The sequence below is a fragment of the Sardina pilchardus genome, chromosome 16 (assembly GCF_963854185.1).
Source record: "Sardina pilchardus chromosome 16, fSarPil1.1, whole genome shotgun sequence".
NCBI classification, from domain to species: Eukaryota; Metazoa; Chordata; class Actinopteri; order Clupeiformes; family Clupeidae; genus Sardina; species Sardina pilchardus.
Genome location: NC_085009.1, coordinates 31,612,627 through 31,625,126, shown reverse-complemented (window position 1 = coordinate 31,625,126; position 12,500 = coordinate 31,612,627). Strand labels below are relative to the sequence as shown.

Here is a 12,500-nt window from a genome sequence, read left to right as displayed (position 1 = left end):
GCTCCTCCTCTAGTGCACTCTGCTCTTCCTCCTCTCCTCCTCTCCTCCTCCTCTAGTGCACTCTGCTCCTCCTCCTCTGCTCCTCCTCTAGTGCACTCTGCTCCTCCTCCTCCTCCTCTGCTCCTCTAGTGCACTCTGCTCCTCCTCCTCCTCCTCCTCTAGTGCACTCTGCTCCTCCTCCTCCTCCTCCTCTAGTGCACTCTGCTCCTCCTCCTCTTCCTCCTCTAGTGCACTCTGCTCCTCCTCCTCTTCCTCCTCTAGTGCACTCTGCTCCTCCTCTAGTGCACTCTGCTCCTCCTCCTCCTCCTCCTCTAGTGCACTCTGCTCCTCCTCCTCCTCCTCCTCCTCCTTTCTTCCTCTAGTGCACTCTGCTCTTCCTCCTCCTCCTCCTCTAGTGCACTCTGCTCCTCCTCCTCCTCCTCTGCTCCTCCTCTAGTGCACTCTGCTCTTCCTCCTCTCCTCCTCCTCCTCCTCCTCCTCTAGTGCACTCTGCTCCTCCTCCTCCTCCTCTAGTGCACTCTGCTCCTCCTCCTCCTCCTCCTCTAGTGCACTCTGCTCCTCCTCCTCCTCCTCTGCTCCTCCTCTAGTGCACTCTGCTCTTCCTCCTCCTCCTCTAGTGCACTCTGCTCCTCCTCCTCCTCCTCCTCTAGTGCACTCTGCTCCTCCTCCTCCTCCTCCTCTAGTGCACTCTGCCCTCCTCCCTCCTCCTCCTTTCTCTCTAGTGCACTCTGCTCTTCCTCCTCCTCCTCCTCTAGTGCACTCTGCTCCTCCTCCTCCTCCTCCTCTAGTGCACTCTGCTCTTCCTCCTCCTCCTCCTCTAGTGCACTCTGCTCCTCCTCCTCCTCCTCTGCTCCTCCTCTAGTGCACTCTGCTCTTCCTCCTCCTCCTCTAGTGCACTCTGCTCCTCCTCCTCCTCCTCCTCCTCCTCCTCTAGTGCACTCTGCTCCTCCTCCTCCTCCTCCTCTAGTGCACTCTGCTCTTCCTCCTCCTCCTCCTCTAGTGCACTCTGCTCCTCCTCTAGTGCACTCTGCTCCTCCTCCTCCTCCTCCTCCTCCTCCTCTAGTGCACTCTGCTCCTCCTCCTCCTCCTCCTCCTCCTCCTCTAGTGCACTCTGCTCCTCCTCTAGTGCACTCTGCTCCTCCTCCTCCTCCTCCTCCTCTAGTGCACTCTGCTCCTCCTCCTCCTCCTCCTCTAGTGCACTCTGCTCCTCCTCCTCCTCCTCCTCTAGTGCACTCTGCTCCTCCTCTAGTGCACTCTGCTCCTCCTCCTCCTCCTCCTCTAGTGCACTCTGCTCCTCCTCCTCCTCCTCCTCTAGTGCACTCTGCTCCTCCTCCTCCTCCTCCTCTAGTGCACTCTGCTCCTCCTCCTTCTTCCTCTAGTGCACTCTGCTCTTCCTCCTCCTCCTCCTCTAGTGCACTCTGCTCCTCCTCCTCCTCCTCCTCTAGTGCACTCTGCTCCTCCTCTAGTGCACTCTGCTCCTCCTCCTCCTCCTCCTCCTCCTCCTCTAGTGCACTCTGCTCCTCCTCCTCTAGTGCACTCTGCTCCTCCTCTAGTGCACTCTGCTCCTCCTCCTCCTCCTCTAGTGCACTCTGCTCTTCCTCCTCCTCCTCCTCTAGTGCACTCTGCTCCTCCTCCTCCTCCTCTATGCACTCTGCTCCTCCTCCTCCTCCTCCTCTAGTGCACTCTGCTCCTCCTCCTCCTCCCTCTCCTCCTTTCTTCCTCTAGTGCACTCTGCTCTTCCTCCTCCTCCTCCTCTAGTGCACTCTGCTCTTCCTCCTCCTCCTCCTCTAGTGCACTCTGCTCCTCCTCCTCCTCCTCTGCTCCTCCTCTAGTGCACTCTGCTCTTCCTCCTCTCCTCCTCCTCCCTCCTCCTCCTCCTCTAGTGCACTCTGCTCCTCCTCCTCCTCCTCTAGTGCACTCTGCTCCTCCTCCTCCTCCTCCTCTAGTGCACTCTGCTCCTCCTCCTCCTCCTCCTCTAGTGCACTCTGCTCCTCCTCCTCTCCTCCTCTCCTCCTCCTCTAGTGCACTCTGCTCCTCCTCCTCTCCTCCTCTCCTCCTCCTCTAGTGCACTCTGCTCCTCCTCTAGTGCACTCTGCTCCTCCTCCTCCTCCTCCTCTAGTGCACTCTGCTCCTCCTCCTCCTGTGCACTCTGCTCCCTCCTCCTCTCACTCCTCTCCTCCTCATCTAGTAGCACTCTGCTCCTCCTCCTCTGCTCCTCCTACCTCCTTCCTCTAGTGCACTCTGCTCCTCCTCCTCCTTCTCTTCCCTAGTGCACTCTGCTCTTCTCCTCCTCCTCCTCTAGTTGCACTCTGCTCCTCCTCCTCCTCCTCTGCTCCTCCTCTAGTGCACTCTGCTCTTCCTCCTCTCCTCCTCCTCCTCCTCCTCCTCTAGTGCACTCTGCTCTCCTCCTCCTCCTCAGTGCACTCTGCTCCTCCTCCTCCTCCTCCTCTAGTGCACTCTGCTCCTCCTCCTCTAGTGCACTCTGCTCCTCCTCCTCTAGTGCACTCTGCTCCTCCTCCTCCTCCTCCTCTAGTGCACTCTGCTCCTCTCCTCCTCCTCTCTCCTCCTCTAGTGCACTCTGCTCTTCCTCCTCTCCTGCCTCCTCCTCCTCCTCCTCCTCCTCCTCTAGTGCACTCTGCTCCTCCTCCTCCTCCTCCTCTAGTGCACTCTGCTCCTCCTCCTCCTCCTCCTCTAGTGCACTCTGCTCCTCCTCCTCTCCTCCTCTCCTCCTCCTCTAGTGCACTCTGCTCCTCCTCCTCTCCTCCTCTCCTCCTCCTCTAGTGCACTCTGCTCCTCCTCCTCTGCTCCTCCTCTAGTGCACTCTGCTCTTCCTCCTCTCCCTCTCCTCCTCCTCTAGTGCACTCTGCTCCTCCTCCTCTGCTCCTCCTCTAGTGCACTCTGCTCCTCCTCCTCCTCCTCTGCTCCTCTAGTGCACTCTGCTCCTCCTCCTCCTCCTCCTCTAGTGCACTCTGCTCCTCCTCCTCCTCTCCTCCTCCTCTAGTGCACTCTGCTCCTCCTCCTCTTCCTCCTCTAGTGCACTCTGCTCCTCCTCTAGTGCACTCTGCTCCTCCTCCTCTGCTCCTCCTCTAGTGCACTCTGCTCCTCCTCCTCCTCCTCCTCCTCCTCTGCTCCTCCTCTAGTGCACTCTGCTCCTCCTCCTCTGCTCCTCCTCTAGTGCACTCTGCTCCTCCTCCTCCTCCTCCTCCTCCTCTGCTCCTCCTCTAGTGCACTCTGCTCCTCCTCCTCCTCCTCCTCTAGTGCACTCTGCTCCTCCTCTAGTGCACTCTGCTCCTCCTCTAGTGCACTCTGCTCCTCCTCTAGTGCACTCTGCTCCTCCTCCTCCTCCTCCTCCTCCTCCTCCTCCTCCTCCTCTAGTGCACTCTGCTCCTCCTCCTCCTCCTCTAGTGCACTCTGCTCCTCCTCCTCCTCCTCCTCCTCTTCCTCCTCCTCCTCCTCCTCCTCCTCGTCTCCACTCTAGTGCTCTCTGCCTTTGTTCCATTGCTCTTCTTCACCCTCCGTCTCGTCTCATCTTGTCTCGTCTGCTTAATGGCCTTCGTCACCCTCTCTTCGTCTTCATGTCTTCATAATGCCCTTAAAATCTCTTCTCCTTTAACGTCCTCTTCCTCTACACCTCCATCTCTTCTCTCCGTGTTCCCCCTCTCCGTCTCTCCTCTCTTCCCCTCTCTCCTCTGTGTTCCCCCTCTCCTCTCCACCCCCCTCTCCTCTCCTCCCCCCTCCCCTCTGTGTTCCCCCTCTCCTCTCCTCCCCCCCTGCCCTCTGTGTTCCCCCTCTCCTCTCCTCCCCCTCCCCTCTGTGTTCCACCTCTCCTCTCCTGCTCCTCTTGCTTGTCCGTGTGTCTTTCTCTCGGCTAATGCATCTGTGCTGTCGGCTCGCTCCTGCACACACACACACACACACTTTTAGCGCCTTTAAAGTTTAAAACCTTCTAAATGTATTCAAATGAACAGCATGCTGCTACAAAGGAGAAGAAAAGCATTTTGTGTTCAAAGTTGTGAAGAAAATGGGCCTTTTATGTAGGTCCTTTTATGGTGTCTTTCTTTCTGTGTGTGAGTGTGTGTGCATGAGTGCACGCGTGGTTGTGAGTCCGTGTGTGTGTGTGTGTGTGAGTCCTTGTGCGTGTGTGTGTGTGTGTGTGTGTGAGTGAGTGTGTGTGCATGAGTGCACGCGTGGGTGTGAGTCTGTGTGTGTCAGTCCGTGTGTGTGTGTGTGTGTGTGTGTGTGCGTGTGCGTGCGAGTCTAAGTGTGAGAGAGCGCAGATCTAACTATAGTCTTTTTGTTCCACAGAAGAAGCAAGCAGAGGGCATATATGAAGTAAGACTTGATTTCCATTTCACACTCACACACACACACACACACTCACACTCACATTACTGTAACGTTTTTAGCACACAGAGGGCATATATGAAGTAAGACTTGATTTCCATTTCACACTCACACACACACACACACACACACACACACACACACTCACATTAACGCTTTTAGCACACAGAGGGCATATATGAAGTAAGACTTGATGTCCATTTCACACTCACATTAACGTTTTTAGCACACATCACATCAGAGGCAACAGGACTTGACTGCCTTTTCCTCCAACAAGCTTCTGGTCTTTTCCACACGAAATAATATGCCCCCCCCCCCCCCCCCCCCCCCCCCTCAAAGCTTCTGGGGCCTCATTTATAAAACTTTGCGCAGGATGTACGCCAGAAGATGGCGTGCGCTCAAAACTCAGAAAGTGCGTGCGCACAGAAATATTCTGATTTATAAAATCGTGCGCACGCACGTTCCACGCCAATTTCCCTTTATAAATCAAGCTCTACTCTACATTTGCGGCACCTGTGCGTACCTCAAGACACACCCATAATTGCTTATAAATATTCAGCGAAACGCCCTTAATGAATATTGATGTCTGTGGACAACATGCCAAAAACAGCGGGAAAGACAAAAAACGCAACTTCATTGACTGTTTGTGGGTTCATAAATGGCGTGAGCAGCCACCGTTTCAGCGGATATCCACTGTCACCTACAACATAACTTGAATGAGTAAAGGGTGAATGTTTAGAAATGGTCGAAAAATTGCTACAAATTCTTTTAGGATTTACACACAGGATTTAAACACGATTCGCCCGCACCTACAGTAGAAGCCACCATCGCGCACAGCTCCAGCATTCAGTCTGCGCCCAACGCTGCTACAGTATGTCTCAATATGAATCAGGCCAACATTTGTGAGCAACATGTCCGTGTCACATATATAACTTGGACATTGAGGGAATGAAAATGCTTCCTGTTAACAAAGGCACATTTATTTTCACTCGGTGGTCTTATAGCAATATGATAGCAGTCAATAGCACGGATCACATTTGGGAAATTAGACTGCGTTTTTATTTGCCTGTTCACCATGTAAGGAAAGTTGATGTAGTTTGGTGATGAAGCAGTTACACCTCCTAACACGTCTGGCAAAATTCGGCTGAAGGTTGGCTATTCCAGTCCGGTCAGCCAGTTCTCGATTCAGCCAGTGGCAAGAAAGCCGATGCAAGTCAGCACTTACTGTATATAGCCTACCATTTGCAAGCTAACAAGCAACATGTTTGAGCCTTGATTATTGACAAATAACAAAACATGCATGAAAGCCATAAGTGGATAATTAACAAAACATAGGCATAGCCTATCAGCATGTCTTTCTCGCATCAAATAAGATGGATTTTTTGACGGGCGCACGAAACAATCAACCACGTTTTAGATTTTAAACAGGATTAGGTTAAGGCAGTTATGTCATTGATGCGCGTCATTGCGCGATGTTATGCTTGTGTTAAACTTCAATTATTGAACCAATTTCGGGTCGTTGTACCTGTTTCCTCCTGAGGTCGCAGTTTCTGCTTTTCCCTTTTTTGTGCGTACGCATGGGTCAGAGCTTGCGTGGAGGTGCGCACATTTTCCCGTCAAGTTCACGTTTTATAAATACCAAAGCTTGCGTAGAACGAGGCGTACGCATTCTTTTGTGCGTACGCATCGTTTATAAATGAGGCCCCTGGGGCCTCATTTATAATAAATGTGCCTTTGTTAACAGGAAGCATTTTCATTCCCTCAATGTCCAAGTTATATATGTGACACGGACATGTTGCTCACAAATGTTGGCCTGATTCATATTGAGACATACTGTAGCAGCGTTGGGCGCAGACTGAATGCTGGAGCTGTGCGCGATGGTGGCTTCTACTGTAGGTGCGGGCGAATCGTGTTTAAATCCTGTGTGTAAATCCTAAAAGAATTTGTAGCAATTTTTCGACCATTTCTAAACATTCACCCTTTACTCATTCAAGTTATGTTGTAGGTGACAGTGGATATCCGCTGAAACGGTGGCTGCTCACGCCATTTATGAACCCACAAACAGTCAATGAAGTTGCGTTTTTTGTCTTTCCCGCTGTTTTTGGCATGTTGTCCACAGACATCAATATTCATTAAGGGCGTTTCGCTGAATATTTATAAGCAATTATGGGTGTGTCTTGAGGTACGCACAGGTGCCGCAAATGTAGAGTAGAGCTTGATTTATAAAGGGAAATTGGCGTGGAACGTGCGTGCGCACGATTTTATAAATCAGAATATTTCTGTGCGCACGCACTTTCTGAGTTTTGAGCGCACGCCATCTTCTGGCGTACATCCTGCGCAAAGTTTTATAAATGAGGCCCCTGGTCTTTTCCTCACATAATAATATTGCCCCCCCCCCCCCCCCCCCTCAAAGCTTCTGGTCTTTTCCTCACATAATAATAATATTGCCCCCCCCCCCCCTCAAAGCTACTGGTCTTTTCCACACGTAAATTATAATTGCCCCCCCCCCCCCCCCCCCCCTCACAGGGTCTGTCCCCCCATGCCCAGGACACCTACGAGACCATCCAGCTGAAGAAAGGGATGAAGTAGAGAGAGGAGGAGCGGAAGAAGAGAGGGATGAAGAGAAGAGAGGAGGAGGAGCAGAAGAAGAGAGGGATGAAGAGAAGAGAGGAGGAGGAGCAGAAGAGAGGGATGAGGAGAAAAGAGGAGGAGGAGAGAGGATTTGCTCCATGTACCTTCACAGCAGCAGCAGCAGCAGCTTATCTGTCCAATACGCTCTACCGGCTTAAGCAGCATTCACACCAAGAACCATAACGATAACCATGACGATAACCATGACGATAATAACCATGACGATAATAACCATAGCGATAACTATAACCATGACGATAACCATAACGATAACCATAACGATAATAACCATAGCGATAATAACCATAGCGATAATAACCATGACCATAACGATAACCATAAGCATAGCGACAAAAGCGTCCACACTGGCCACCGATAAGAAAATGATCTCCTCGTGTAAATGAATGTGATGGCTAGAATAGTATGGGTTCTGATTGGCTGTTAGCTTTTTATCGTTCTCAAAACGATCAACAACGATATCATTCTTCATGTCGTTATCGTTATAGTTTATGTGTGAATGCTGTCATTCATATTAACGAGAGCGATACTTATTTATAGTTATCATTATAGTTATCGTTCTTGGTGTGAACAGCCCTTTACTCCAGATGGCAAAAATTATAATTGTTAGATGATTCAGTTGTGTGTGTGTGTGTGTGTGTGTGAGAGAGAGAGAGAGAGTCTTAGTGTGTATGTGTGTGTGAGAGAGAGTGTGTGTGTCTGTGTACAGTAGGTGTGTATGTGAGAGAGCTAGAGAGTGAGTGTGTGTGTGTATTTATGAGGTGCACTGTAATGGAGAAATGTCACACACCCTGAGTGTTGAGAGAAGTATGGGGCCTTATGTCTCAGGGTGGACACAGTTAGTGTGTGTGTGTGTGTGTGTGTCTTAGGTCTCAGGCTGTACACAACTGCTTGCTGAATTTCTGTCCAATGCAATCTGCTTGAGAGATCTTTTTTTAAATAATATATTTGATATACTATTTCATATCACCATGAGTGTGTGAGTGTGTTTTTTGATATCACTGTGTGTGTGTGTTTGTTTCATATTACCGAGTGTGTGTTCATATCACCGTGTGTGTGTGTGTGTGTGTGTGCGTGTTAGTTTGTTTTAACTCTAGCTGTATCAGTAGCTTGTTGACTAACGGCGTGAATATTAAAGTGTCAGCTTCTCTGAGGTTTGGGTTTTTCTCGCTCACACACACACACACACACTATTTTAACGCTTCCGCTCACCGTCTCCATGACGACGTGCAGTAGCTTCTGACCACAGAGTGTCCGACTCACTTCCTGTTCACTGCGGCCGGGACGGTGGTCGTCTCTATCAGTCAGCTCTGTCAACCTAGGGCAAGATACAATCTAGTGTGTGTGTGTGTGTGTCTGTGCGTGTGTGTGTGTGTGTGTGTGTGCCTGTGTGTATGTGCACGTGTGTGTATGTGCACGTGTGTGTGTGTGTGTGTGTGTATGTGCATCTGTGTCTGTGTGTGTGTACACGTGTGTGCGTCTGTGTCTGTGTGTGTGTGTGTGTGCGTGTGTGTATGTGCACATGTGTGCGTGCACGTAAGTGCGTGTGTAATTGAGGAAGGGAGTGCAAAGTGAGAGTTGGTTTCACACTATAGAAAACAGTGCTATAGACTGCAGTTGGCCACATGGTGGCGTCTATTTAGCCCAATCACAGCGTCCACTCACAGCGTCCACTCACAGCGTCCACTCACAGCGTCCAGAGAGGTTAAAACGGCCCGCAGGCCCTGCATGGGCCAAACCCAGACTATCCACGATATTCCGCAGCCCAACAATGGGGGTCGCCATGACACCGAGACGGTTTTCTATTTCCGGCGAAGCTGCATTGTATCTGTTTTAACGTGACGGTTTACGGTGCTTTACATATCATAACGCATATAAAAGTAAACTTTTCTATTTTATATCGGTTATATATGATGTAGTATATACATGCTGAGGGCAGAATTGTCAATATTTCGAAAGAAATCTAAGTTGAGGCATAATCTAGTTAGCTACGGAGAACGCACATGTTAACAGAATGAACGGAAGTTGAAAACAGTATCGTAACCATCGCAACGATACATATTTCCGGGTTAAGGAATGCACCAGCCTGCACCAGCCGAGCCCAGACTATAACCCAGCCAGCCTGACCAGCCGAGCCCAGACTATAACCCAGCCAGCCTGACCAGCCGAGCCCAGACTATAACCCAGCCAGCCTGACCAGCCGAGCCCAGACTATAACCCAGCCAGCCTGACCAGCCGAGCCCAGACTATAACCCAGCGCCAGTCTGACCAGCCGAGCCCAGACTATAACCCAGCCAGTCTGACCAGCCGAGCCCAGACTATAACCCAGCGCCAGTCTGAATAATCTGCGTCATCTATCTGGGCTGCCTATGTGCGGCTGTGGTGTGGTGTGGATTCACAACATTCTGGCAGTCCTTACCAAAAGCTTATCTAGCCTATACATAGTACTTCTACTTTATACTTATATGTAACCTGTGTTGTGTGGAACCACCGCGGTCCAGCCCTGCACACGCCCGGACTCAAACCCGTGAAACAGCAGCACCTCGGATCCGGAGTCCAGCGCACTAACAATCCAGCTAAAAGCCCAGGCTACTAGCTTTCACGCCAGCAGCACACGCACACACACACGCACACACACACACACACACACACACACACACACACACACACACACACACACACACACACACACACACACACACACACACACTACAATTAAAAGCCCAGGCTACTAGCTTTCACGCCAGCAGCACACGCACACACACACGCACACACACACACACACACACACACACACACACACACACACACACACACACACACACACACACACACACACACACACACTACAATTAAAAGCCCAGGCTACTAGCTTTCACGCCAGCAGCACACGCACACACACACGCACACACACACACACACACACACACACACACACACACACACACACACACACACACACACACACACACACACACACACACACACACACTACAATTAAAAGCCCAGGCTACTAGCTTTCACGCCAGCAGCACACGCACACACACACGCACACACACACACACACACACACACACACACACACACACACACACACACACACACACACACACACACACACACACACACTACAATTAAAAGCCCAGGCTACTAGCTTTCATGCCAGCAGCACACACACACACACACACATACACACACACACACACACACACACACACACACACACACACACACACACACACACACACACACACACACACTACAATTAAAAGCCCAGGCTACTAGCTTTCATGCCAGCAGCACACGCACGCACACACACACACACACACACACACACACAAACACACACACACACACGCACGCACACACACACACACACACACACACACACACTTTCATGCCAGCAGCGCTCTTGAGGTGTCGGGGAGTGAGGTTTACTAACGTTCGACCAGCACAGCTAACTAGCTGGCATCCGTTACGTATAGACAAAGATCCTTAAGGCGGAGCAAGATACGTCATCGTAGTTCATGTCTATGGGCGCAAAACGGGGATCACTTCCTCTGCATAAAGGGGGTGTGTCATGCGTGTCATGTCCATAGACTTCAATGGAACAGCTCTGCATAAAGGGGGATTTTGCCCCCCCCCCCCCCCCCCTTGCGATTCAGGCTCCAGGAAGTGGCTTCTCATGAAGTATCTTGCTCCGCCCTTAATGATCTTTGGTACAGATAAACGGTCCAGGGTGGCCCAGAGAGCAGGTCCAGGCAGCACTCTGCAGATAGGCTGCATATCAGCAGGGCTTCATCTGTGGGGAACCAGCTCCTCCTGGGCCCTGAGGTTCAGCAGCTTGAGCTCTCTGCCCTCTAGTGGCCAATTTGATTACCGTACATCACCAAGGTACACCTCAGTTTCAGTAAGAAGCCTCACTCCAAATTCACCTCAAACACACACGAGGACCTACCTATTATTGTGTTTTCTCGAGAAAGTGGGTAAAATATTATTAATAAATAAAAAATAAAACACAATGCTGATTTATTTGTTATATTATGCCCATTGTCTTTAGTGTAGGGCGGTATACAGCAATCTGGCCATACATTAGGCTACATGCACATGATGGCCGCCAGAGGGCGTGTTTTACCTGTGATCAGGAGGCAGTCTGAAGGAGATCTACATCTGCACAGTAGACTACTATGAAGTGCACATCTGCACCGAGCACAGTCTCTGACCCAGAAGCGCCATTAGTTTCCATTTAGAAACAGAGCCGATTAGGAATTTGGAAGTTGTCGTGAGACTGCTTTAAAGCACTTCGGTTAAACGCCATAGATAGCTTTTGTTACTCGGAAACTTGTTCTGCAGTAGCCTAATGCGCTCTCATTCGCAAGTAGTAGCCTAGCCTACAGTAGGCTATATTATTTGGTATGTGTGTGTCTAAGTGTATTTTGTGAACTAATCAAATAATCTCCTTTGGCAACAGATAACTGAATATAGCCTATAGTAGGTTACTCCAGATGTAATATAAAAACGTGCACGTGTGAGAATATCTTCACCTCAGAAAGCAGCCGAAACTGGGCTATGTGAGTGCATTCACCGTGCACTGACGAGCAGGCTGTTGACATGTAGACTGACTGGCTGGATTCTCAGTTACTGGGGTTGAGTGAGGATTGAGGAATGGGGAAGCCACGTACTGCCACAAAAACCCAGATCCAGCAGAAACACGAGCATCCGTCTGTCAGGCGAGTGAGTCCTGCCTTCTTGACGTAGGAGGGAAATATGTGAGGAGAGCTGCCGACCAACTTCCCTGAACACACTCAAACCGAATTGTCAGAGAAGTGTCGGAGAGATTTCGCTAACGTTGTTAGACGTCTTCAGTCATGAGGTAAGTTTGACAGCAATCTTTGTCTCAAGTTGTGCGAGGTTTTTTTTTAACCGGGGCACCTCTGATTTTTAGACTCCAATTGAATTCGAGCCTCAAAACTTAAATGTTTCGTAAAGCAAGCAGTCATTACTCAGGGGTCTGCATGTTGTCTTCCAGAAGAAGTGTTTGAATGCAAACAGTGTTTTAGCTTATGCGATTTGATCAGAAGTAACGTTAACACCAATCCCCCAAAGTTCAATCCAGGGTACCCCCTCCCCCTTCACTAACTACATGTGGAATGTAGCCTGTATTCTGTTTGACTGTCAGGGAGTTAAATGCAGGCCAGTGGTTCTCAAACTTTTCCCGTCACTCTCCACTTTGGAGGTGGGAATTGTCAAGTCCCAAGAACCACTGATTGTAGGCTAATCCGATTTTGTCAAGTCAAGAGACAAAGTGTTGTGATAGACAGCAGCCTCACGGATCTGTTTTCCTTACTCTGCAGGTGCAGCATTAGGTTAGCCTATCTGCTGCTGTACAACCTGGTGCAGTTCTCCGGGAACACGTGGATATTTGCCAACATGACGGCCCGATTCGTCTTCTTCGGGAGAGGTAAAGTCTTTGGCAGTCGGCGCGCAGTCTCCTCCCAGAGAAAATA

At 50.4% G+C, this 12,500-nt stretch overlaps 2 protein-coding genes across 2 annotated transcripts in view; both read left to right on the top strand.

The window, feature by feature from the left end:
* The window catches only part of fcer1g (Fc epsilon receptor IgFc epsilon receptor Ig), a 21,614-nt gene extending 13,468 nt beyond the window's left edge, over positions 1–8,146 (top strand). The window contains exons 4-5 of the mRNA XM_062515921.1: positions 4,306–4,332; positions 6,871–8,146. Coding sequence (XP_062371905.1) covers positions 4,306–4,332; positions 6,871–6,933 — 90 coding nt within the window. The 3' untranslated portion in view covers positions 6,934–8,146. The remainder of the gene's footprint in view (positions 1–4,305; positions 4,333–6,870) is intronic.
* A 3,611-nt stretch (positions 8,147–11,757) lies between these two features.
* hacd4 (3-hydroxyacyl-CoA dehydratase 4) overlaps positions 11,758–12,500 on the top strand; it is a 12,882-nt gene continuing 12,139 nt past the window's right edge. The window contains exons 1-2 of the mRNA XM_062515920.1: positions 11,758–11,866; positions 12,348–12,454. Of these exons, the coding sequence (XP_062371904.1) occupies positions 11,862–11,866; positions 12,348–12,454 (112 nt within the window). The 5' untranslated portion in view covers positions 11,758–11,861. The remainder of the gene's footprint in view (positions 11,867–12,347; positions 12,455–12,500) is intronic.